Source organism: Lepidochelys kempii, chromosome 23, assembly GCF_965140285.1.
Source record: "Lepidochelys kempii isolate rLepKem1 chromosome 23, rLepKem1.hap1, whole genome shotgun sequence".
In the NCBI taxonomy this organism is placed as follows: domain Eukaryota; kingdom Metazoa; phylum Chordata; order Testudines; family Cheloniidae; genus Lepidochelys; species Lepidochelys kempii.
This window is the reverse complement of record NC_136402.1, coordinates 16,056,824-16,077,709: the sequence shown is the minus strand read 5'-3', so window position 1 is coordinate 16,077,709 and position 20,886 is coordinate 16,056,824. Positions and strand designations below refer to the sequence as shown.

The following is a 20,886-nucleotide window of genomic DNA, read 5'->3' as shown; positions in this document are numbered from 1 at the left end:
ACGCGCTATCTCAGAGTACGATGTAGAACTGAGAAGCAGGAAAGAAAACAAGTTGGGAAGCCCTGGGAAAAGCCAGCGTCCATGCAGGGGCGGGTGTTATAGGTTCCCTCATCCCAGAGGGGCCGTGTCTCCACACCAGGCGAGGGATCCTCATATACCCAGCCCCCGCGCCCCACCCCAGAGGGGCCGCGACCCAGCGCCAGGTGAGGGATCTTTCCTGTAAGGATATAAATGTATGTTTCTACTACAGCCCTGACTTTGCCTGTGAAACCCACTAGGCCAGACTGTCACGTCTGCTGCAGTAAAGAGCTCGGCTTGTGAAACTGGGAACTCCCGGCAACTCCAGCCCCACCTCTCCCAACAGGGGGCACTGTGAGGAACAGGGCAGAAACGCCGGCTGTGGGGGGGGGGCTCCCGGCGACTCCAGCCCACCTCTCCCAACAGGGGGTTTTGTGGGGAGCAGGGCAGGAGCACTGGCTGTGTGGGGAGCTCTTGCCTACTCCAGCCCCATCTCTCCCAGCAGGGGTACCATGGGTCAGTTGTAGCTTCAGAGCCCCAAGATTTCTCCTCACGCTTCCCTTCTGAACCCTTCTCCCCACCCTGGAATACCCCTGTGGGTACTGAAGCCCCACGCCCCCCACGTCCCCCTGCCAGCCTGGGGACCAGGCGATTCGAAGAGGGCACAGCAAGAGGCGGGGAGATCCTCTGGCATGGAGGAGATCCCGGGAGGGCGTTTAGATAAGAGGCACTGGGGGGCTGCAGGAGGGGGCCTGGCAGCCGGAACGGACCTCTCCCCGCGCTCACACACACTCCTGCCACACGTGCCGCCAGCCTCCGGATGCCCCGCGGAACAAACCGTCCCCGTCTCGCCCGTCAGCCTGATGAGTCCTGACGCCAGCTCAGAAACGGCCCACGGGCAGCTGCCACCACGGCCCTCGCTGGCAGAGCTGTCGCTGCAGCCTCTGCCGACCCCAGGAACGCGGCTGAGTGCAGGGGGAAAGGCGGGGTGGGGCACCTGCACTGGGGATCCCGAAGCTCTTCCCAAATGCGGGGCAGGCTTGACAATGGCCCCCAGCCCCCCCCGCTCTAACTACTAGACACCGCTCCCCTCCCGGAGCCAGGGAGAGAACCCAGGAGTCCTGGCTCCCAGCCCCCTCCCGGCTTTAACCATTAGATCCCACTCCCCTCCCCGAGCCAGGATAGAACCCAGCTCTCCAGAGACTGCTCACTCCTGCGCTCTAACCACTACTCCACACGTCCAGGCCAGGTGAGAGAGAGAGGGGAGCCGGGGAGGGGAGACGCCTACATTGATCCTCCTCCGCGGCCAGCGGTGGGCTTGACTCATGGTCCTGAGGATGTGGCGGCCGTCGACGGAGCCCACCAGAAGGATATTGAGCTCGGGCAGGTCGTCCTGTGACAGGCAGAGATGGGCCATGGAGCTCTCCAGACCTGCAGGGAAAACAGAATGGGTGCATCTCGGGCCTGTATAAACAGCCTCCACGCCCCAGCCCAGGGGGGCCGCATCTCAGCGCCGGGTGAGGGGTCCCGTATAACTAGCCTCCGCACTCCACCCCAGAGGGGCCGCATCTTAGCTTTGGGCAAAGGGTCCCTGTATACCCAGCTCCCGCCCCCTACCCCACAGGGGCCACATCTCAGCGCCAGACAAGGGGTCCCTGAATAACCAGCCCCACCCCACCCCATAAGACTTAAACAGCGAAGCTCAAAGGCAACCCATTTAAAACCGGAAGGGGAAGAGGACACAGGTCACTTGTCCCAGAGGGATCAGATTTTGGAATAAGCATAAAGGGATGATTCCACCCCTGGGATGGGGGAATAGACTGGAGGGCGTGAGCCTGGCTCTGCCCCCCAAAGGGGCCAGGAGGAATAGACTGGAGGGGCCAATGCCGAACCCCCCCCGGGACCCCTGAGATGGGGAGGGGTCAAGAGTTGGCTTGTCAGCTCTTTGGGGTTTTCCTTGCGCTGGGTCTGTACAGCACCTAGCACCATGGGGGGCTGGTCTGAAGGGGGGTCCCAGGCGCTACCGTAACACAGGGGACGAGGAAGACCCACATTCCCTCTGCAGGTCGAGCGCGGGGGAGAAGCCCCACCAGCAGGTGGTGCCGAAGCTGCTGCTGCCGGCTGCCATCGTCATGGCTGGAAAAGAAAGACACGTGCACCCCGTGTGGGTGTGGGGCTGCCAGGGCCGGGGGGCCGCTCCCCCTCAACCTTCCCGCTGCCACCCCCACTGATGCCCCTCCCCCCACTTCCCTCGTCTCTTTCCCTCCCCAGTGACCACCTACCTACCCCGCCGCTGCCCCATCTCTCCTCCTCCCCCACTGGCCATCTGCCCTCTGCCACTTTCTGCGCCGCCCCCAACTGCTCTCCACTCCCCTTACCCCCTGCACCTCCTGCCCCCTTCCCTAGGGATCACCTGCACCCCACTGACCCCCTCCCCATCTCTTCCCCACCCCTCACTTCCCCTGCCACCCCCACACTGCCCCTCCCCACACAGTGCCCCCACCCCCACTTCCCCTGTCACCCCCACTGCTCCTCCCCCCACTTCCCCTTTCACCCCCCACTGCCCCTCCCCACACACTGCCCCACCCCTACTTCCCCTACCACCCTCACACTGCCCCTCCCCACACACTGCCCCTCCCCCCACTTCCCCTGCCACCCCCACACTGCCCCTCCCCACACACTGCCCGTCCCCCCACTTCCCCTGCCACCCCCACACTGCCCCCACCCCCACTTCCCCTGCCACCCCCACACTGCCCCTCCCCACACACTGCCCCTCCCCCCACTTCCCCTACCACCCCCACACTGCCCCTCCCCCCACTTCCCTTGCCACCCCCACACTGCCCCTCCCCACACACTGCCCCTCCCCCCACTTCCCCTGCCACCCCCACACTGCCCCTTCCCCCACTTACCCCACCCCACTTCCCCTACCACCCCCACACTGCCCCTCCCCACACAGTGCCCCCACCCCCACTTCCCCTGTCACCCCCACACTGCTCCTCCCCCACTTCCCCTTTCACCCCCCACTGCCCCTCCCCACACACTGTCCCCACCCCCACTTCCCCTGCCACCCCCACACTGCCCCTCCCCACACACTGCCCGTCCCCCACTTCCCCTTTCACCCCCCACTGCCCCTCCCCACACACTGCCCCCACCCCTACTTCCCCTGCCACCCCCACACTGCCCCTCCCCACACACTGCCCCTCCGCCCGATCACCTGCCCCCCACTGACCCCCGCCTTGCTGCCTCGCGCGCCCCCCCCCCGTGACGGGCAGGGCTCCGGGCCAATGGGCTGCGGGGCCGGGCCCCGGGTCCCGCCCACAGCAGCGCAGCTCGGCCGGGGCCGGCAGCTCGGTTGCGCTGCGGGACGCGGTCGCCCTGGCAACGGGGCCTCATCTCTCTGGAGCCCCCCCCCCCAGCCCGGGGATAGACCCCGCCCCCTTCCCCAGAGACCCCGCCCCCGGGGAGCCCCGCCCCAGACTCCGCCCACCTCCCGAACCTCGCCAGGGGGCTGAGCCCTGTTCGCCCCGCCCCCTCCCGCCTCTGTCCGCCCCCCCCGTCCATCCTCCTCCCCTTCCCCTTCCCCATCCCCCCTTCTCCCCCTCCCCCCCTGCGCCTCCCTCTCCCCCGTCCGTCCCCTCCCCCTCCCCTCCCCTCCCCATTCCTCCCTCTATCTATCTATCCCCAGCCGCCCCCTCCCGCCCCACCCCCCTCCCGCCTCTGTCCGCCCCGCCCCCTCCCGTCCATCCTCCTCCCCTTCCCCATCCCCCCTTCTCCCCTCCCCCCCTGCGCCTCCCTCTCCCCCGTCCGTCCCCTCCCCCTCCCTCCCTCTATCTATCTATCCCCAGCCGCCCCCTCCCGCCCCACCCCCCTCCCGCCTCTGTCCGCCCCGCCCCCTCCCGTCCATCCTCCTCCCCTTCCCCATCCCCCCTTCTCCCCCTCCCCCCCTGCGCCTCCCTCTCCCCCGTCCGTCCCCTCCCCATCCCTCCCTCTATCTATCTATCCCCAGCCGCCCCCTCCCGCCTCTGTCCGCCCCGCCCCCTCCCGTCCATCCTCCTCCCCTTCCCCATCCCCCCTTCTCCCCCTCCCCCCCTGCGCCTCCCTCTCCCCCGTCCGTCCCCTCCCCCTCCCTCCCTCTATCTATCTATCCCCAGCCGCCCCCTCCCGCCTCTGTCCGCCCCGCCCCCTCCCGTCCATCCTCCTCCCCTTCCCCATCCCCCCTTCTCCCCCTCCCCCCCTGCGCCTCCCTCTCCCCCGTCCGTCCCCTCCCCCTCCCCTCCCCATCCCTCCCTCTATCTATCTATCCCCAGCCGCCCCCTCCCGCCCCACCCCTGCCCCACCCCCCTCCCGTCCATCCTCCTCCCCTTCCCCATCCCCCCTTCTCCCCCTCCCCCGTCTGCGCCTCCCTCTCCCCCCTCCGTCCCCTCCCCCTCCCCATCCCTCCCTCTATCTATCTATCCTCAGCCACCCCCTCTGTCCATCTATCGATCTATCTATTGATCTATCCCCATCCGCCCCATCTATCTATCTATCCCCAGCCACCCCATCTATCTATCTATCTATCCCCAGCCACCCCCTCTGTCCATCTATCGATCTATCTATTGATCTATCCCCATCCGCCCCCTCTATCCATCTATCTATCCCCATCCGCCCCCTCTATCCATCTATCTATCCCCAGCCACCCCCTCTATCCATCTATCTATCCTCAGCCACCCCCTCTATCTATCTATCTCCATCCGCCCCCTCTATCTATCTATCTATCCCCATCTGCCCCCTCTATCCATCTATCTATCCCCATCCGCCCCCTCTGTCCATCTATCTATCCCCAGCCACCCCCTCTGTCTATCTATCGATCTATCTATTGATCTATCCCCATCCGCCCCCTCTATCCATCTATCTATCCCCATCCGCCCCCTCTATCTATCTATCTATCTCCATCCGCCCCCTCTGTCCATCTATCTATCCTCAGCCACCCCCTCTATCTAATCTAATCTATCCCCAGCCACCCCCTCTGTCTATCTATCTATCTATCCCCATCCACCCCATCTATCTAATCTAATCTATCGATCTATCTATCCTCAGCCACCCCCTCTGCCCATCTATCTATCCCCATCCACCCCATCTATCCATCTATCTATCTATCCATCTCCATCCACCCCCTCTATCTATCTATCTATCCCCATCCACCCCCTCTATCTATCGATCTATCTATCTGTCTATCCCCATCCACCCCATCTGTCCATCTATCTATCTATCCCCATCCGCCCCCTCTATCTATCGATCTATCTATCTGTCTATCCCCATCCACCCCATCTGTCCATCTATCTATCTATCCATCCCCATCCACCCCCTCTATCTTTCTATCTATCTATCCCCAGCCACCCCATCTATCTATCTATCGATCTAACTATCCCCATCCCCCCCATCTATCTATCCCCATCCGCCCCCTCTATCTATAGATCTATCTATCCATCTATCCCCATCCACCCCCTCTATCTATCTATCTATCTATCTATCCCCATATGCACCAGCCAGCCAGCCAGCCCCCCGCACACGCACCCTCATCCATCTATCCAGCCCCATGCACACACCTCTGTCTAATCCAGTCCATCTCGGTATACTCTAGACCAGCAATTCTCAGCCAGGGCGGGCCGCCACGCTGGGCCAGGGTTCGACTCACTGGGGCCCAGGGCAGGAAGCTGACGTCCCACCGCATGGGACTGAAGCCCAGGGCCCCCCGGGGCTGAAGCCAAAGGCCGAGCGATTGCCCTGCTTGCTACCCTGTACGGTCGTGGTTTTGATACGCAGAACAGTTGCTGTGACACAAGTAGCATGTCGGGGCTCAGAAAGGAAAAGGTTGCGAACCCCTGTTCTTTCTGCGCACACAGACTAACACGGCTGCTGCTCTGAAATCTATCGATGCTGTGTTTCGCCCCATACCAGCCCAGCCAGCCCTATGCACACCTAGCCGACTCTTTCTTTTCTTCCTTCGCTTTCTCTGCATCCCTCTCATCCTCGCTCTGTCTCTCCCTCCCTCTTTGCCAGTCTCTGTCACGCTCCCTCCCCCACCTCGCCTCCCCTTAATGACACACAATGAATTACATCTCTGGGACGGAAAGGATATATTCATCTTCCTCTAAAGCCCTTGGTTGCTCCTAGATTGGCAAGGGATTTGCTGAGGGACAGAGTATTTAATACCATAATTTACTTCAGATCAGCAAGCCCCAGGCCGGGCTTCCTAAGCAGGCAGGGCCTGGCAGGTGGCGAACACCTGTTCTCCTGCCCTTCGCTGGGATTACAAAAATTTAGCTACCAGAAGCAGCTGTGAAAGTCCTGGTCATGCAGATGCAATCGCTCCCAAGATCAGCCACAAGCCGTGGGAGAGTATGTATCCAGCTTGCCTGGAACGCAGCTCTTTATATCCTGGTCTGTTATTGTAGGGTCTCCCATGAGCTCTGTGCTGGTTTGTTATTATAGGGTCTTTTGTGAGAACCAGGCCTAGCTGGTTATTGTTGGGTTACTTGTGAACATTGAATCATAAATATCAGGGTTGGAAGGGACTTCAGGAAGTCATCTAGTCCAACCCCCTGCTCAAAGCAGGACCAACACCAACTAAATCATCCCAGGAGCTGGGATGCCGGTTTGTTGGGGTAGGGTCTCCAGTGAGAGGTGGGGCTATCAACCGGGAGTGTGATAAGGAGAAAGCTGATAGAAGTCAAATGGAGCAGAGTCCGCTCTCGCTCGCCCCGCTGTAAATCAAGAGTCGCTTAACTTTTACCTCCCTGCTTCCCCGTTGGAGACAATGAGGAACACACCTTTGAAATATAGAGCTCTTTGATTTATTTATGAACAGACGATGTTACCGCGTGGTCAAAGACATCGATATGAAAACCTGTTCAAAAGGGGTGCGGCGTATAAAGGACAGCACCGCTAACGGGTGAGAGCGGGGAGGTTCTTCAAAATGGGAGGGTGGGGGTAGAATCCACCCACGTCATAGGTTACAATGGTCCTCTTTGGCCTGTACACGATCCCGTCTGCCGTTATCCTACAGCGTGTCTGCCACAGCACGGTGGTGGTCATTTAATTCTTGGCACACTCATTGTTACGGAGGTGGGGAGGTCATCTTGAACCATGAACAAGGGGTTCACGGAGGACACAGCATCTCTCCAACGCTTGGCAGAGGCCATCTTGCGCCGGGCATTTACACACCAGTTGTTGCTAGAAGTTGGGACTTAGGGTGGAAAGGAGATTGGGGAGACTAGTATTTAGCATTGCCTCACAGTTCGCCATCATGTGGCATGGCCATCTTCATGAATGACCATCCCCATCTTGAGTGGCCACCATCCTGGATGGTGGCCATCAACTCAGATGGCCACCCTCTTGATAATCTCTCTGTTTTTTGCTAGAAGTTGGGGCCGGGGGATAAAGAGAGATGGAGAGACACAAGGGACTGGTCAGTGGAAGTAATTTAACGTCTCCGTCCATCTTGATGAAGGCCATCTTGAGCAGAGGTCCTCGTATTCTTCACTTTGCTTATGGCTAAAAGTTGAGACTGGGAGGGGGGGGTGGGGGAGGAAAGGTGATGGAGAGTTAGCCAGCTAACGAGGGCTCAGCCAATGGAATTAGGACACAATCACGCCTCCAGTCATGCCTGTCACTAAAATTTGGGACCAGAGAGAGGAGACAGAGGGGATAAGATTTAAATAGCGGGGATGGAAGGCATTTTTTAGTCCCCAAGGGGTGCTAATTCTACAATCAGAGGATAATACCAAACATCCTATCGTGGTCAACACGAGAAACAAAATGGCCACCACCCCCTACACTTGACCATTCTTGGCCTGGTGAGGTGTCCTTCTTCTTGAGCTCATTTTGCTGGGAACAGAAATCCCTGGACAGGGCAGGAACGGGAGATTCTGCTTCGGGAACTAAATAGCTGGAGGAAGCAATTAGTAACAAAATACAGCCAAGCTCCCAGTGAACCGAAATGGAGCCAGACGGGGCATGAGGAGAAAAGTGGCTCCATGGTCGAGCAGGAGAGCTCTGGGTAGCGAAAGCCAAGAGGTCATTGTATTAATACTTTGCAGCCTTGTGTCTGAGGGCTTCAGACTGGGGTGTTAGCCCAGTTTTAGGAGTGTATGAAGAGGAATTGGCTTGCCAGAGGTCAGATGGTGAATAGGACCCAGGAGTCCTGACTCCAGGTCCCCCCTGCTCTAACCACTAGACCCCACTCCCCTTCCAGAGTCAGGGAGAGAACCCAGGAGTCCTGGCTCCCAGGCCACCCTGCTCTAACCTTCCCAGAGCCAGGGATGATCATACCGAGTCCCCCCCTCAAGGACGTTAATTAACTAACAAGTGTGAGTAGCGATGAACAGCAGCAAGGTTTGGTACAACAGGAACCAGGTGGGGAATCGGATCAGCCTGATTTCATTGGCAGAAGCTAAGCAGAAAACAACCCAAAACAAAACATCAACGGAGATGAATTAAACTGAGCCAGGTAATAATCCCACCAGGCACTGGGAAAACAGGAGCTGAGCTCTCCGATGCTGGTGCCTTCAAGGGATGGTCCTATTTTGGGGCTTCCATTGAAAGGGGCCTGCATTTGGAGGCTGGGTCTCATGTGTAAAGTTTGCAATAGATTTAAATGCTCGAGGACCGATTGTCCAATGTGCACCATGAGGCAGCCAGAGGGGGGACGATATGAGCAAGGAATGTGTATTTGAATGTTGGCCCTCATGTACACTTGTTGTCAACCTGTTGTAAGCCTATAATAAACATGTTTGTAAACCAATAGTATACCTGCTGTAAACCCATAGTGACCCTGTTTTAAACCCACAGTGAATCTGTTGCAAACCTATTGTAAACATGTAAGTCTATAGTGAACCTATTGTAAACCCATGGTAAAGTCACTGCAAGCCTGTAGTAATCATATAGAAAACCTGTCGTAAGACTGTAGAAAATATGTTTGTAAACCAATAGTAAGCTTGTTGTAAACATCTGGTACATCTGTAGTGAACCTGTTCTAAACCCACAGTAAACTCATTGTAAGCCAATAGTAAACATATAGCAAACCTGTTGCAAGCCTATAGTAAACATGTTTGTAAAACAACAATGAACCTGTTGTAAACCCATCGTGAACTTGTTGTAAACCCATGTTTGTAAACTAATAGTAAACTTGCTGTAAACCCATAATAAACATGTTTGTAAACTAATAGTAAAGCCATAGTGAACCTATCATAAGTCTCTAGTGAACCTGTTGTAAACCCATTGTAAGCCTACAGTAAAATGTAGTAATAATGTACTAGAGTAAATCATGTACAGTAAAATTTAAAGTAATAGTAAACCTGTTATAAGCCCTCAGTAAACCTGTTGTAAACCTATATTAGACATATCATAAGACCACAAAAAATCTATAGTAAACTTGTCATGAACCTGTAGTAAACCCAAAGTATACCTGTGTGAAACCCGTAGTAAATATCTTGTAAGCCTATAATAAACACTTTGTAAAGCTGTAAATGAACCTGGAGCCAATCTGTAGTAAAGCTAGAATTACAACAGGATTACACATGAAGCCCAGTTTTAAAATATGGCACCCTACCATACTATCCAAGCATGTGAAGCTAAGTGTAACCATTGAGTGAATCTGTTGTAAACCACTAGTAAACATACAAGAATCAAATCTACAATAGGGTTACACATTAAGCTTAATTTTCAAAGATGGCACTGCGCTATAGCATCCAAGTATATAAGTATATTGTAAACCCGTAGTCAATACAGCTACAATAGTTTCATACAGGAGACTTGCAAGATCCAAAGGTGGAAATCTTTAGGATGCCTCCTCTACAGATTTACAAGAGATTTACATGAGGCCTAGCTTTTAAATGTGTCACCACACTATGACATCCACCTGTGCAAAGTTATGGTAGCCCTAAAGTAAACCTGTTGTAAGTCATTAGTAAACAGGTTTACAATAGGTTTACACACAAGACCCAGTTTTCAAATGAGGTGGCACAACATGATGGGTAAACCTACTGCAGTCATATTGTAACCCCGCAGTAACCTCATAGTAAACCTATGGTAACTCCATAGTAACCCTATAGTAACCCTATAGTAGACGTCTCACCAGCTTCTTGACACAACGTAAACCTCACGGTTCACACAGCGGATCAGAAACAGAAGGTTTTCTCGAAGATGTTTCAACAGGAACAGCTCTGAAAGAGGAAACAGGCTCACAGGCGATCCCACACACGCATTCTCCAGAGGCGCCTCACCCACACGTTCCCACTCACTCAGGACGGGAGATGGGACGACTGCCCGCCAGCCAGGCCAGGATCGGGGGGGAAGAAGGGGCATCAGGAGGTCTTCATGCTGATGACCATGTCCACCTCCTCTTCCGTCTGCAGGGTGTGCCACTGGGCGATGGGGCGCCGAGGATTGGCCAGCATGTCGGACCAGTGACGCAGCTCCGTGCCCGTGGCATTGCAGCCCACAAAGACCTTCCCAATGGCCTCATTCTTCCCCAGCTTGTCGTAATCCAGGACGGTGAGAACAACCTGGACTTTCTGCCGGGGGAGGAGAGGTGGCACAGTGAGCTCACCCACTGCGATGCCCCAGCTGGGGATTGGCCAGGGCCATGAACTTCCCCGGGCAGCGGTGCCATTAGCCAGGGATTTCCCGTGCTGTGCTGCAAGCTTCCCTGCAGCAGTGCCCCCAGCTGGGGATCCCCCCCAGTGTTGTGATCTTCCCCCACACCAGTAATATCCACATCAAGCCGGTGAGAGAAGGGAGTGCCATCTCCCATCTAGGGGGAGCCGGCTCCCATCCAGCCCCAGAACAGGGACTGGCTGGTTCAAGGGGGTGGGGAATGGGGCCCAGGGACTTTGCCATCTTGGGGGCACCAGCTCCCATCTGGCCCCAGGACAGGAACTGGCTGGCTCGGAGTTTGAGGGCAGGGGGGGGACTCACCTGGATCTGCTCAAAGGGAACCTCAAAGCTGAAGGACTCGTTATAATAGGGGTTCAGGGTATTTTTCTTAATGGTCGTTTTCTTCTTCTTTAGCCGCTTTCCTCCCTGCATCAGGTGGATTTTCACGTAGGGATCTGGAGGGTGGGGGCGGGAGACACTTCAGAACAGAGACCCCACGCCCCACCTGGGTCTGAAGAGCAACCCCCTGCCCTGCCCCCAAGCTGGACCAGTCAGGTGACCAGTGAGGTAGCTATCCCACAATTCCTGGCTCCTGCAGGTTCAAGCACCCCTGTAAGTTTGCTGAGCCCCAAGGCCAGGGTGTCAATGGAGCTCAACCCCCTGGACATCCAGGCATGAGCCTGACCCACTCGGGGCAGAGACAGGACCTTGGCTGGGGCACTGCTGCCAGGAAGTTTGCAGTCCCAGGGTCCCGGCCTGGGTCACTGCGGGGAGGAAGCTCACAGCGCCAGGGTCCCCGGCTGGACCACTATGGGGAGGAAGCTCACAGCGACTGGGTCCCCGGCTGGAGCACTGCAGGGAGGAAGCTCACAGCACTAGGGCCCTGGCTGGGGCTCTGCTGGGAGGAAGCTCGCAGCACCGGGGTCCCCAGCTGGGGCACTGCAGGGAGGAAGCTTGCAGCATTGTCTCACCTGACAGCCCCCCCACATCCATCTTCTTCAGGTTCTTGGCTTCCAGCACAATGACCGTGAGCTTCCCAGCCGTGGGGACGTAGCGCAGGGAGAAGCAAACGTCCCCCAACTTCTCCTGCTGTGCGGCACGGGGAGGGGGGGCACAGTCAGACTGGGAGGGCTGGACTGCAGCTTCCCCTCCCCAGGAATCCTAGCTCTAGGGACCCCCCTCTCCCACATTAGCCAACACTTCCCCCCCCCCCAAATCCCATCCCCCAGGGCCCCCTCCCCCCAGGGACTCCCATCCCACAATGCCCTCTCCCCCCAGGGAATCCCAACCCCCAAAACCCCCCTTCCCCTACAGGCATCCCATCCCCCAGAACCCTTCCTCTCCCAGGGAATCCCCTCCCCCAGACACCCCCTCCCTCCTGGGAATCCCCTCACCCAGAGACCCCCTCCCTGCCAGAATCCCATCCCCCAGAACCCCCCTCCCACCCTGGGAATCCCATCCCCTAGAGTGCCCCTCCCACACAGAATCACATTCCCCAGAGCCCCCCCTCCCCCCAGATTTCCATCCCCTAGAGTCCCCCTCCCCCTGGGAATCTCATCCCCTCCAGACTTTCCCCCCCCAGGAATCCCAACCCCCAGACTCCCCTCCCCTCCCAGAGAATCCCAAGCCACCAGAGCCCCCCAGAAAATCCCAACCCCCCTCCCCACCGGGAATCCCATCCCCCAGGTTCCCCTCCCCTCCCAGAGAATCCCAAGCCACCTCCTCTCCCAGGGAATTCCAACCCCCAGGCCCCCCTCCCCCCCAGGGAACCCCCTCCCCCCCGCCTGCTGGGATGCACCCCCACAGGCGGGGTTGCCAGGCGACAGGGCCCACGGGTGGGGCCTCACCTCTTCCTGCTCCGCGGACTGCAGGTCCCGCCATGCCTCGATGGGCTGGGCTAGGTCCAGGCTGCTCATGGGCACCCGCAGCTCCCCGATGGCATCGTGCTTGGAGAACCGGTCGAAGTCGTAGACGGCCATGACCAGGGTCCGCCCGCCCAGCTCCACGTACGGGATCTGGGGGCGCGGGGGGAGAGATCAGCAGGGCCCCTCCCCCAGCGGGGCTGCGGGTTGGGAGTGAGGGACACCGGCAGAGCTGGGGGGCACGGAGGGGGCTGCGAGTCGGGAGTGAGGGGCACCGGCAGAGCTGGGGGGCACGGAGGGGGCTGCGAGTCGGGAGTGAGGGGCACCGGCAGAGCTGGGGGGCATGGAGAGGGCTGTGGGTCGGGAGTGAGGGGTGTTACCTTGAAGATGAAGGTCTCGTTGAACGTGGGGTTCAGGGTTTTCCGATGCACTTTGGTCTCGTGTTTTTTCTTCTTCTCAGGGAGCAGGAAGACTTTGACGTAGGGGTCGGACGTGCCCCCGATGTCCAGCGCCGGCAGGTTGGCTGCCTGGATGATGCCCACCACCAGCTGGGACAGGGTGAAAGGGAAAAGTTCCAGTCTGACACCGGGTGTCAGCCGCCCTGTGAGCTTCCCCCACAGCAGTGCCCCACACAGAGGACGCAGGACTCCTGGGTTCTCTCCCGGGCTCTGGGAGGGGAGTGGGGTCTAGTGGTTAGAGCAGGGGGGGCTGGGAGCCAGGACTCCTGGGTTCTCTCCCGGGCTCTGGGAGGGGAGTGGGGTCTAGTGGTTAGAGCAGGGGGGGCTGGGAGCCAGGACTCCTGGGTTCTCTCCCGGGCTCTGGGAGGGGAGTGGGGTCTAGTGGTTAGAGCGGGGGGGGGGGGGCTGGGAGCCAGGACTCCTGGGTTCTCTCCCCGGCTCTGGGAGGGGAGTGGGGTCTAGTGGTTAGAGCGGTGGGGAGCTGGGAGCCAGGACTCCTGGGTTCTGTCCAGGGCTCTGGGAGGGGAGTGGGGTCTAGTGGTTAGAGCAGGGGGGGCTGGGAGCCAGGACTCCTGGGTTCTCTCCAGGGCTCTGGGAGGGGAGTGGGGTCTAGTGGTTAGAGCAGGGGGGGGCTGGGAGCCAGGACTCCTGGGTTCTCTCCCCAGCTCTGGGAGGGGAATGGGGTCTAGTGGTTAGAGCAGGGGGGGCTGGGAGCCAGGACTCCTATGTTCCATTCCCAGCTCTGGGCAGGGAGGGTTTTTTCCTAGGTTGGAATTGGGAGGGATGTGAGCCTGGATGCCTGGGTCCCATGCCAGGCCACGTGGGTGCCCGCACCTGCCCGTTCTGGAAGTCGTAGTCCAGCGAGTACTGCAGCTTGCCCAGCTTCTCCTGGGGCTTCTCGTCCTTTGGCTCGGGCAGCAGCGCTGGGTCCAGGTCCTCAATGTCAGGCTGCACCTGGGGCGGGGAGAGGGAGTGAGAGAGAGACCCTGAGTTCAGCCAGCACCTCAGTTACACATGCAGCGCCCGGCCCCTCCAGCAGGGGGCACCAGGGACGCACACACAGCGCAGGGCCCCGTCCCTCCACCAGGGGGCGCCAGAGACGCACACACAGCGCAGGGCCCGGCCCCTCCAGCAGGGGGCGCCAGGGACGCACTCACAGCGCAGGGCCCCACCCCTCCTGCAGGGGGCTCCAGGGACGCACACACAGCGCAGGGCCCGGCCCCTCCAGCAGGGGGCGCCAGAGACGCACGCACAGCGCAGGGCCCGGCCCCTCCAGCAGGGGGCGCCAGGGAGAGACAGACACACATCACTTATACAACCATGACCCAAAATAGCTTCCTTCTACCCCCCCCCATCCCACACACAACTACCCCACCCCTCGGCGGAGCGTCCAGGCAGCCCCCAAGGTCAGAGGCTGCTGCCTCAGGGGCCAAGGGCTTAGGCATCTGGGAGGCTTAGGAGATAAGCAGCTCAGTAGCAGCTGAGTCCCAAACTGAGGCCCCCCCGCCAGCCTCTCACCCTGGTGGGGGCCCCCTAGCAGGGAAGGCCCCAAGCCCACTTCCCCACCCCTTGAGCCAGCCAGTGCCCGCCCTGGGGCCAGGTGCGAGCCGGCGCCCCCTAGAGGGGACAGGCCCCGGGCCCCATTCCCTGCCCCCTGAGCCAGCCAGTGCCCGCCCTGGGGCCAGGTGGGAGCCGGCACCCCCTAGAGGGGACAGGCCCCGGGCCCCATTCCCTGCCCCCTGAGCCAGCCAGTGCCCGCCCTGGGGCCAGGTGGGAGCTGGCGCCCCCTAGAGGGGACAGGCCCCGGGCCCCATTCCCTGCCCCCTGAGCCAGCCAGTGCCCACCCTGGGGCTGGGTGGGAGCCGGCGCCCCCTAGAGGGGACAGGCCCCGGGCCCCATTCCCCGCCCCCCTGAGCCAGCCAGCGCCCGCCCTGGGGCTGGGTGGGAGCCGGCGACCCCTAGAAGGGGTCTCACCTTGTCGATGTAGCTCTGGCCCAGCTCCTTCACCTCCTTCAGGTTGATCTGCGCCTTCACTTTCTCCTTCGCCTTCTTCGCCTTCTTCTTCTTCCCGCATTTCTTGCAGGCGCAGAAGCAGCAGCAGAGCAGAAGAAGAGCCGCCACGATCAGGATGGTGGCCACGGCCCAGGGCGGGACTGCGGCAGGGACAGAGCGGGAGTGAGACGGGGCCCCTCTGGGGCAGGACGCGGGGGGCTGGTTACCCCTCGCCCGGCACTGGGATGCAGCCCCTCTGGGGTGGGCTCTGGCCCAGTGCTGAGATGCGACTGCCTCTGGGGTGGGGCAGGGGGCTACAGGGAGGGGATCCCCCCCAAGCACTCACTTGGCAGCTTGCTGAGCTTGTTCATGAACTTGTCCTTCATGTCGGAGAAGACGTTCTCCTTGCTGGGCGTCTCAGTGGCGTTCAGGGCCGGCTGGCTGGGAGGCGCGGTCACCTCCGAGGCCAGCATGGCCGATCGCCGAGCTGCGTTCATCTTTGCACCTGGGGGAAGGGAGGGCACAGATCCGGGTCGTCCGATCATCACTTTGCCAGAGGGCCCCGACCCCCCGCCTGAGTCCGCCGAGGGCCTGGACCTATTGCTCAGAGAGGTGTGAATTGTCCCAAGTGCCCCATACATCTTGCCGGGGTGTTAACTACCAGCCCCATTGCTGTTGGGGGGGGGGGTCCCCATTGACCCTTCCCTGCAGGGGGCTCTGTCTGTACAGGAGGAGATACCATCCCCTCCCAGGCAGTCTCCCCCTGGCTTCTGGGGTAGGCACTGCAGGATCCCACTACTGCCACCAAATCAGAGAGCGGAGCTGTGGCAGGGCAGAGCCTAGGGATCCTTGGTGAGGGGGTACCCCCAGCGACGGGGGGTATGTGGGACGCTGGCAGAGCAGAAGCCTGGGTCACCTGTGGGTCAGTTTTGCTCAGGATAGATATCGGTCTTATAGCTGTTTATCTTTTAGCCCCTGCAAGGTGCCTGTAAGTTACCGCCGGCATTAACCCCGGGGGCAAGGTCGGGAATCCAGGAAATAGGTCGCATCAGCTTGATGAGTTTGAAAAAAATCACCCTCAACGTGCGACCAGCCCCCACCCCCGCCCGGCCCACGCAGGAGGACGATCAAACTGGGCAATCTATCAAACTGAGTCCTGGCTCCCCGCACCTCCCCGCTGTTCCTCTCCCTGGCAGGACCCTCCATCCCCTGTGCAACGGGCCGGGGCCGCCCTGGCAAACTTGCCTTGCTCCCCGCTGGCAAACTGCCTTTGCACCCTGGCCTGGCCTGGCTCACCGCCCAGCACTCCACGGGGTGAGGAATCGAACCCAGGGGTCCTGGCTCCCAGCCCCCCACTGCTCTAACCACTGGACCCCCCCTCCCCTCCCCTCCCAGAGATGGGGATAGAACCCAGGAGTCCTGGCTCTCGGCCCCCCCTGCTCTAACCACTGGACCCCACTCCCCTCCCAGAGATGGGACAGCAGCCAGACAGACGGGGTGGTGCCCGGGGAGGGGTAGAGGGGTAGCTAGCTAGGGACTGGAGCCGGCCGGCCGGACAGAGGGGGCGTTGGGATGCCTCGATAGCTAGAGGCTGAGAGGGGGGCTGGCTAGAAGGGGGTAACAGACAGATGGGGAATGTCAGGGGCCGGCTGTGCCGGGGCCTGGCTGATGGGGAATTTCTCTCTCTCCTGCCCCCTCCCCCTGGGCTCTGATCCCATTAGCGCCCGTTAAAGTGCCAGGGGCCGGCCCTGCTCGCTAATCCCCCACCCCCAACTCACAGATGGAGCCGAGTGGATTAACCACCCCCCCAACCAGCAGGATTGACCCAGCACCGGGCGGGGAGTGAGCGGTGAGGCACGTTGTGGGGCGGGCATCAGGGGCCGGAGCCTTCACCTCCCCCGGCCCGAGCAGGGCCTCACCACCTCTGCCAGGCACACGGGACGCCTGGCTTCAGTTCCACACCCCTCCTCTGTGGGTCTGGGCATGGCTCAGCTCCGCCCTGGGCCTCAGTTTCCCCATGGAATTGAAAGCAGCAGCAATTCTTGATTTAGGCTGTGAGCTCCCCTGGGCTGGCAGGGCCTGGCTCCAGCTGCGGGGGGGGGGGGCGTGGGCAGTGCCCGGTGCGACGGGGCTCCGATCTCGTCAGGGAGGGGGTTGGGGGGGGTCCCGGGGCTAGCATCCAGACGTCCTGGCTCCCAGTCGAGTGCTTTAAGCACAAACCCAGGTGCCTGGACATAGACAGACACAGGGTAACACGAGAGACCCCCATCCCCACCCCCGGCGCAAACCCACGGGCCCATCTAGCGCGGTATCCAGCCCCTGCCCCGGAGCAGACCCGTGGGCCCCTCCACCCCTGTGATTGCTCACCCCAGCGCCGGCCGGCTCGCGCTCGCTCTCTCTCTCTCACGCAACCTCGCTGCCCTGGGCCCTGACGCCCACTTGTGCTGAGCTGGGTGACAGCTCCCCCCCCCCGCCCCCCGTCCCCACCAGCCCCTGTCAGCCCAGGCCTTTGTCAACCAGAGCAACCACCGGAAAACACCACCCTGGAAGGAGCCATGGGGCATGGGGCCTGACTCTCTAGGGGGCACCAGCTCCCATCTGGCCCCAGGGCAGGAACTGGCTGGCTCAGGGGGGGTGGGGGCTGGGGCACGGGGCCTTTCCCCTCTAAGAGGTGCTGGCGCTGATGAGGGGCAATAACCCTGTGTATCTGGGGAAGGGCAGAGCACACAAGCAGGAAGAAGGGATTGAATCAGCCCCTTGAGGCCAACAGACAAACCCCAGCCCCGAACACTCAGCCCCAAACACGTGTCCCCACCCTCTATGGGGCTGGGGGATCCACATCATTTTAATTACATGTTGGGCAGTGTCGGCGGAGTGACGCAGTGTATCACGACTCCTGGGTTCTCTCCCTGGGTCTGGGAGGGGAGTGGGGTCTAGTGGTTAGAGCTGGGGGGCTGAGAGCCAGGACATCTGGGTTCTCTCCCTGGGTCTGGGAGGTGGGTTCTCTGAGTCAACCAACCTCTCTCCCCCGCTACCACTTTCCACGGCCGTGAAATGAGTTTGTTGGGCTTGAGCCCCGTCCGCTGTGTGGCCGGGGCCCCTATTACCCCACAACAACCTCCGAGGGGCACTAACCCACAGCCTTAGCAAAGGGGGTGATATGGCTGAATAGGAGAGAAGAACTGAGCCCCCACCCTGCAGAGGGTTCCCCTGGGGCTGGCGACGGGAGAAAAGCTATGTATGGGGGGAGCCCAGGGCCGGGCTGGCAGGAGGCTGCGGGTCGGGAGTGAGGGGCACCGGCGGGGCTGGGGGGAGCCCGGGGCCAGGGAGGCAGGGCGGGCGCACGTGTCCCTGCCTGCGTGTGCGGTTTTCCAGTTCTGACTCTCTGAGTACGTGTGCCTCCCCCCCCCCCCCCGCGTGCCCTGAGGCCGGAGGATCCACAACAGCTGGGCCCTTCTGCACCACAACAGCCCCCGCCCCCCCCCCCACCCCGCCCCAGCAATGAAACCCAACACACCGCGAGATCGGGGCCCAGCCAGGGGGGAAGTGAGCTGGGGACAGAACCCAGGAGTCCGTGTTCCCAGCTCCCCCCAACCCCGCTCTAACCAGTAGACCCCACTCCCCTCCCAGACCAGGGAGAGAACCCAGGAGTCCTGGTTCCCAGCTCCCCCCACTGCCCTTCTAACCACCAGGCCCCACCCCTCTCCCAGACCAGGAAGAGAACCCAGGAGTCCTGGCTCCCAGCCCCCCTGCTCTAACCACTCGACCCCACTCCCCTCTCAGAGCCAGGAAGAGAACCCAGGTGTCCTGGCTTCCAACCCTCCCCCCACGCACCAGACCACACACGGGGTCTGTGCTACAGGGCATGTGCTTTGAGCACTGGACAGCCCCCACTGACCATAGCGTCACTGGATCAATGGGGCCAGGACCCCAAGCTGGCCTGACCTGGGATGGCTCCATGGGCCCCCGGCCTGCGGCTGGGGATATGGTTTCACCTGTTAAGTTGGACCCAACCTTGTGGACCGCGCCCATCTGCGCCGGCCTCTGCCTGGCCCTGGGGGTCAGCGGGTGCCCTGCTTGGGGCATCAGGGCAAGAGATGGGCTCCTCCCCAGCCCCAGCTGCCGTGACTCAGCTGCGGAGCCGGCCAAGAACCTGGCTCTGGGCTGGACCCTCTGACGCCCGGGGTCCCGTGAGACACACAAAAGATGGGAGCCGACAGCTCTGAAATATCGATCCTCCGAATTCCCAGCACCGCTCCTCTTCCAGCCCAGCCCAGCCCCCTCCCGGACCCTGCCCCCTCCTCGCCCCCCAGGTCCCACCCTACCTCACCCAGGGCCATGAGCTCCCCTCTATCCATCAACTCCTCAGCGCTCCCCAAGGGGGCCAGGACCCAGTGGCTACAGCTCCTTTGGGGCCAGTGGGGCCAGATCCCCAGCTGGGTCCATCCACTGTAGTTCCATTGGGGGTTATGGGGCCAACCCCCAGTTGGGCCAGTGGCGCAGCTCCACTGGATCAGTGGGGCCAGACCCCCGCTGGGCCAGTGGCTGCAGCTCCATTGGATCAGTGGGGCCAGACCCCCGCTGGGCCAGTGGCTGCAGCTCCATTGGATCAGTGGGGCCAGAGTCCCAGCTGGGCCAGTGGCTGCAGCTCCATTGGATCAGTGGGGCCAGAGTCCCAGCTGGGCCAGTGGCTGCAGCTCCATTGGATCAGTGGGGCCAGACCCCCAGCTGGCGTGATTCAGAGTCACACTGGAGTGACACCTCTTTAGACCAGCTGAGCCTCTGGCCCTCTATGGAGCGAATTTGCCCATCAAGACACAGGGGGCGATTCTAGGGACAGATCCTCAGCCAGTGTAAACGGGTGTCACTCCAGAGTGACACCGATGGACCCAGCTGGGACCCGGCCCCGCGCCACGGCCAGCCCCCCCTCCCCCAGCCGCGATCGGACCCTTCAGCCGCTCCCCGCCCCCGGCTTTGTTCCCCCCCGCCGCCCCCCTCAGCTCCCGGCCCCCCGAGTCCTCAGCGCCGGCTGCTCCCATCGGGGGACGGGGGGGGGGGCTCCTACCGTCTCCCTCCATCGCGGCGGGGGGCCGGCACCGGGCGGCCGGAGCGGGGCTCGGAGCTGTCCGCCCCGCGGTGCTGAACGGCGGCTGGGTGGGGCAGGGGGTGGGGACAGGAGGGGGAGGGGCTCCTCCGTGGCAGGCAGGGAGAGGGAGGGGACTCTGCCATCCCTGGGAAGGGAGGGGCTCTTCAGTCGCAGGCTGGGAGGGGAGGGGGCTCTCTTATTGCAGGGAGAGGGGCTGGGGCTGGGGGTCTCCCATTGCAGGGAGGGGGGCTGAGGGGGATCTCCCATCGCAGTGGAGGCGGGTGAGGAAAGAGGGGGCTCTGGGTTAGGATCCCCAGGCTGGAATGGTTTATCCTGATCAGCAATTGGGGCGGCGGGGGAGGGGTGTTGAGGAACACACACAGCGCAGGGCCCGGCCCCTCCAGCAGGGGGCGCCAGGGACACACACAGCGCAGGGCCCGGCCCCTCCAGCAGGGGGCGCCAGGGACGCACACAGAGCGCAGGGCCCGGCCCCTCCAGCAGGGGGCGCCAGGGACGCACACAGAGCAGGGCCCGGCCCCTCCAGCAGGGGGCGCCAGGGACACACAGAGCGCAGGGCCCGGCCCCTCCAGCAGGGGGCGCCAGGGACGCACACAGAGCGCAGGGCCCGGCCCCTCCAGCAGGGGGCGCCAGGGACGCACACAGCGCAGGGCCCGGCCCCTCCAGCAGGGGGCGCCAGGGACGCACACAGCGCAGGGCCCGGCCCCTCCAGCAGGGGGCGCCAGGGACGCACACAGCACAGGGCCCGGCCCCTCCAGCAGGGGGCGCCAGGGACGCACTCACAGCGCAGGGCCCGGCCCCTCCAGCAGGGGGC

At 61.6% G+C, this 20,886-nt stretch overlaps 3 protein-coding genes across 5 annotated transcripts in view; all 3 read right to left on the bottom strand.

The window, feature by feature from the left end:
- The window catches only part of TNNI3 (troponin I3, cardiac type), a 3,767-nt gene extending 3,613 nt beyond the window's left edge, over positions 1-154 (bottom strand). Inside the window, 1 exon segment of the mRNA XM_078850373.1 lies at positions 137-154. Within this exon segment, the coding sequence (XP_078706499.1) occupies positions 137-154 (18 nt within the window).
- DNAAF3 (dynein axonemal assembly factor 3) lies at positions 24-2,236 on the bottom strand. 2 transcript variants are annotated; one of them, XM_078850095.1, is made up of 3 exons: positions 2,043-2,236; positions 1,307-1,449; positions 24-983 (listed from the first exon to the last, which is right to left on the bottom strand). In XM_078850095.1, the coding sequence occupies exons 1-3, from the start codon at positions 2,150-2,152 to the stop codon at positions 874-876; spliced, it is 363 nt and encodes a 120-aa protein (XP_078706221.1). In that variant the 5' UTR covers positions 2,153-2,236; the 3' UTR covers positions 24-873. The 2 variants fall into 2 exon arrangements, with proteins under 2 accessions (XP_078706221.1, XP_078706222.1); XM_078850096.1 differs by having other exon boundaries at positions 2,071-2,236.
- Positions 2,237-6,838: 4,602 nt separating this feature from the next.
- Positions 6,839-20,120, bottom strand: SYT5 (synaptotagmin 5). 2 transcript variants are annotated; one of them, XR_012156021.1, is made up of 10 exons: positions 20,034-20,120; positions 15,315-15,473; positions 14,951-15,129; positions 13,811-13,930; positions 12,899-13,066; positions 12,504-12,671; positions 11,628-11,745; positions 10,978-11,111; positions 10,302-10,574; positions 6,839-7,567 (listed from the first exon to the last, which is right to left on the bottom strand). XR_012156021.1 is itself a non-coding variant. In XM_073322069.2 (9 exons), the coding sequence occupies exons 1-9, from the start codon at positions 20,044-20,046 to the stop codon at positions 10,365-10,367; spliced, it is 1,269 nt and encodes a 422-aa protein (XP_073178170.1). In that variant the 5' UTR covers positions 20,047-20,120; the 3' UTR covers positions 6,839-10,364. The 2 variants fall into 2 exon arrangements, 1 of the variants encoding a protein (XP_073178170.1); XM_073322069.2 differs by having other exon boundaries at positions 6,839-10,574.
- Between the last annotated feature and the right edge of the window lie 766 nt (positions 20,121-20,886).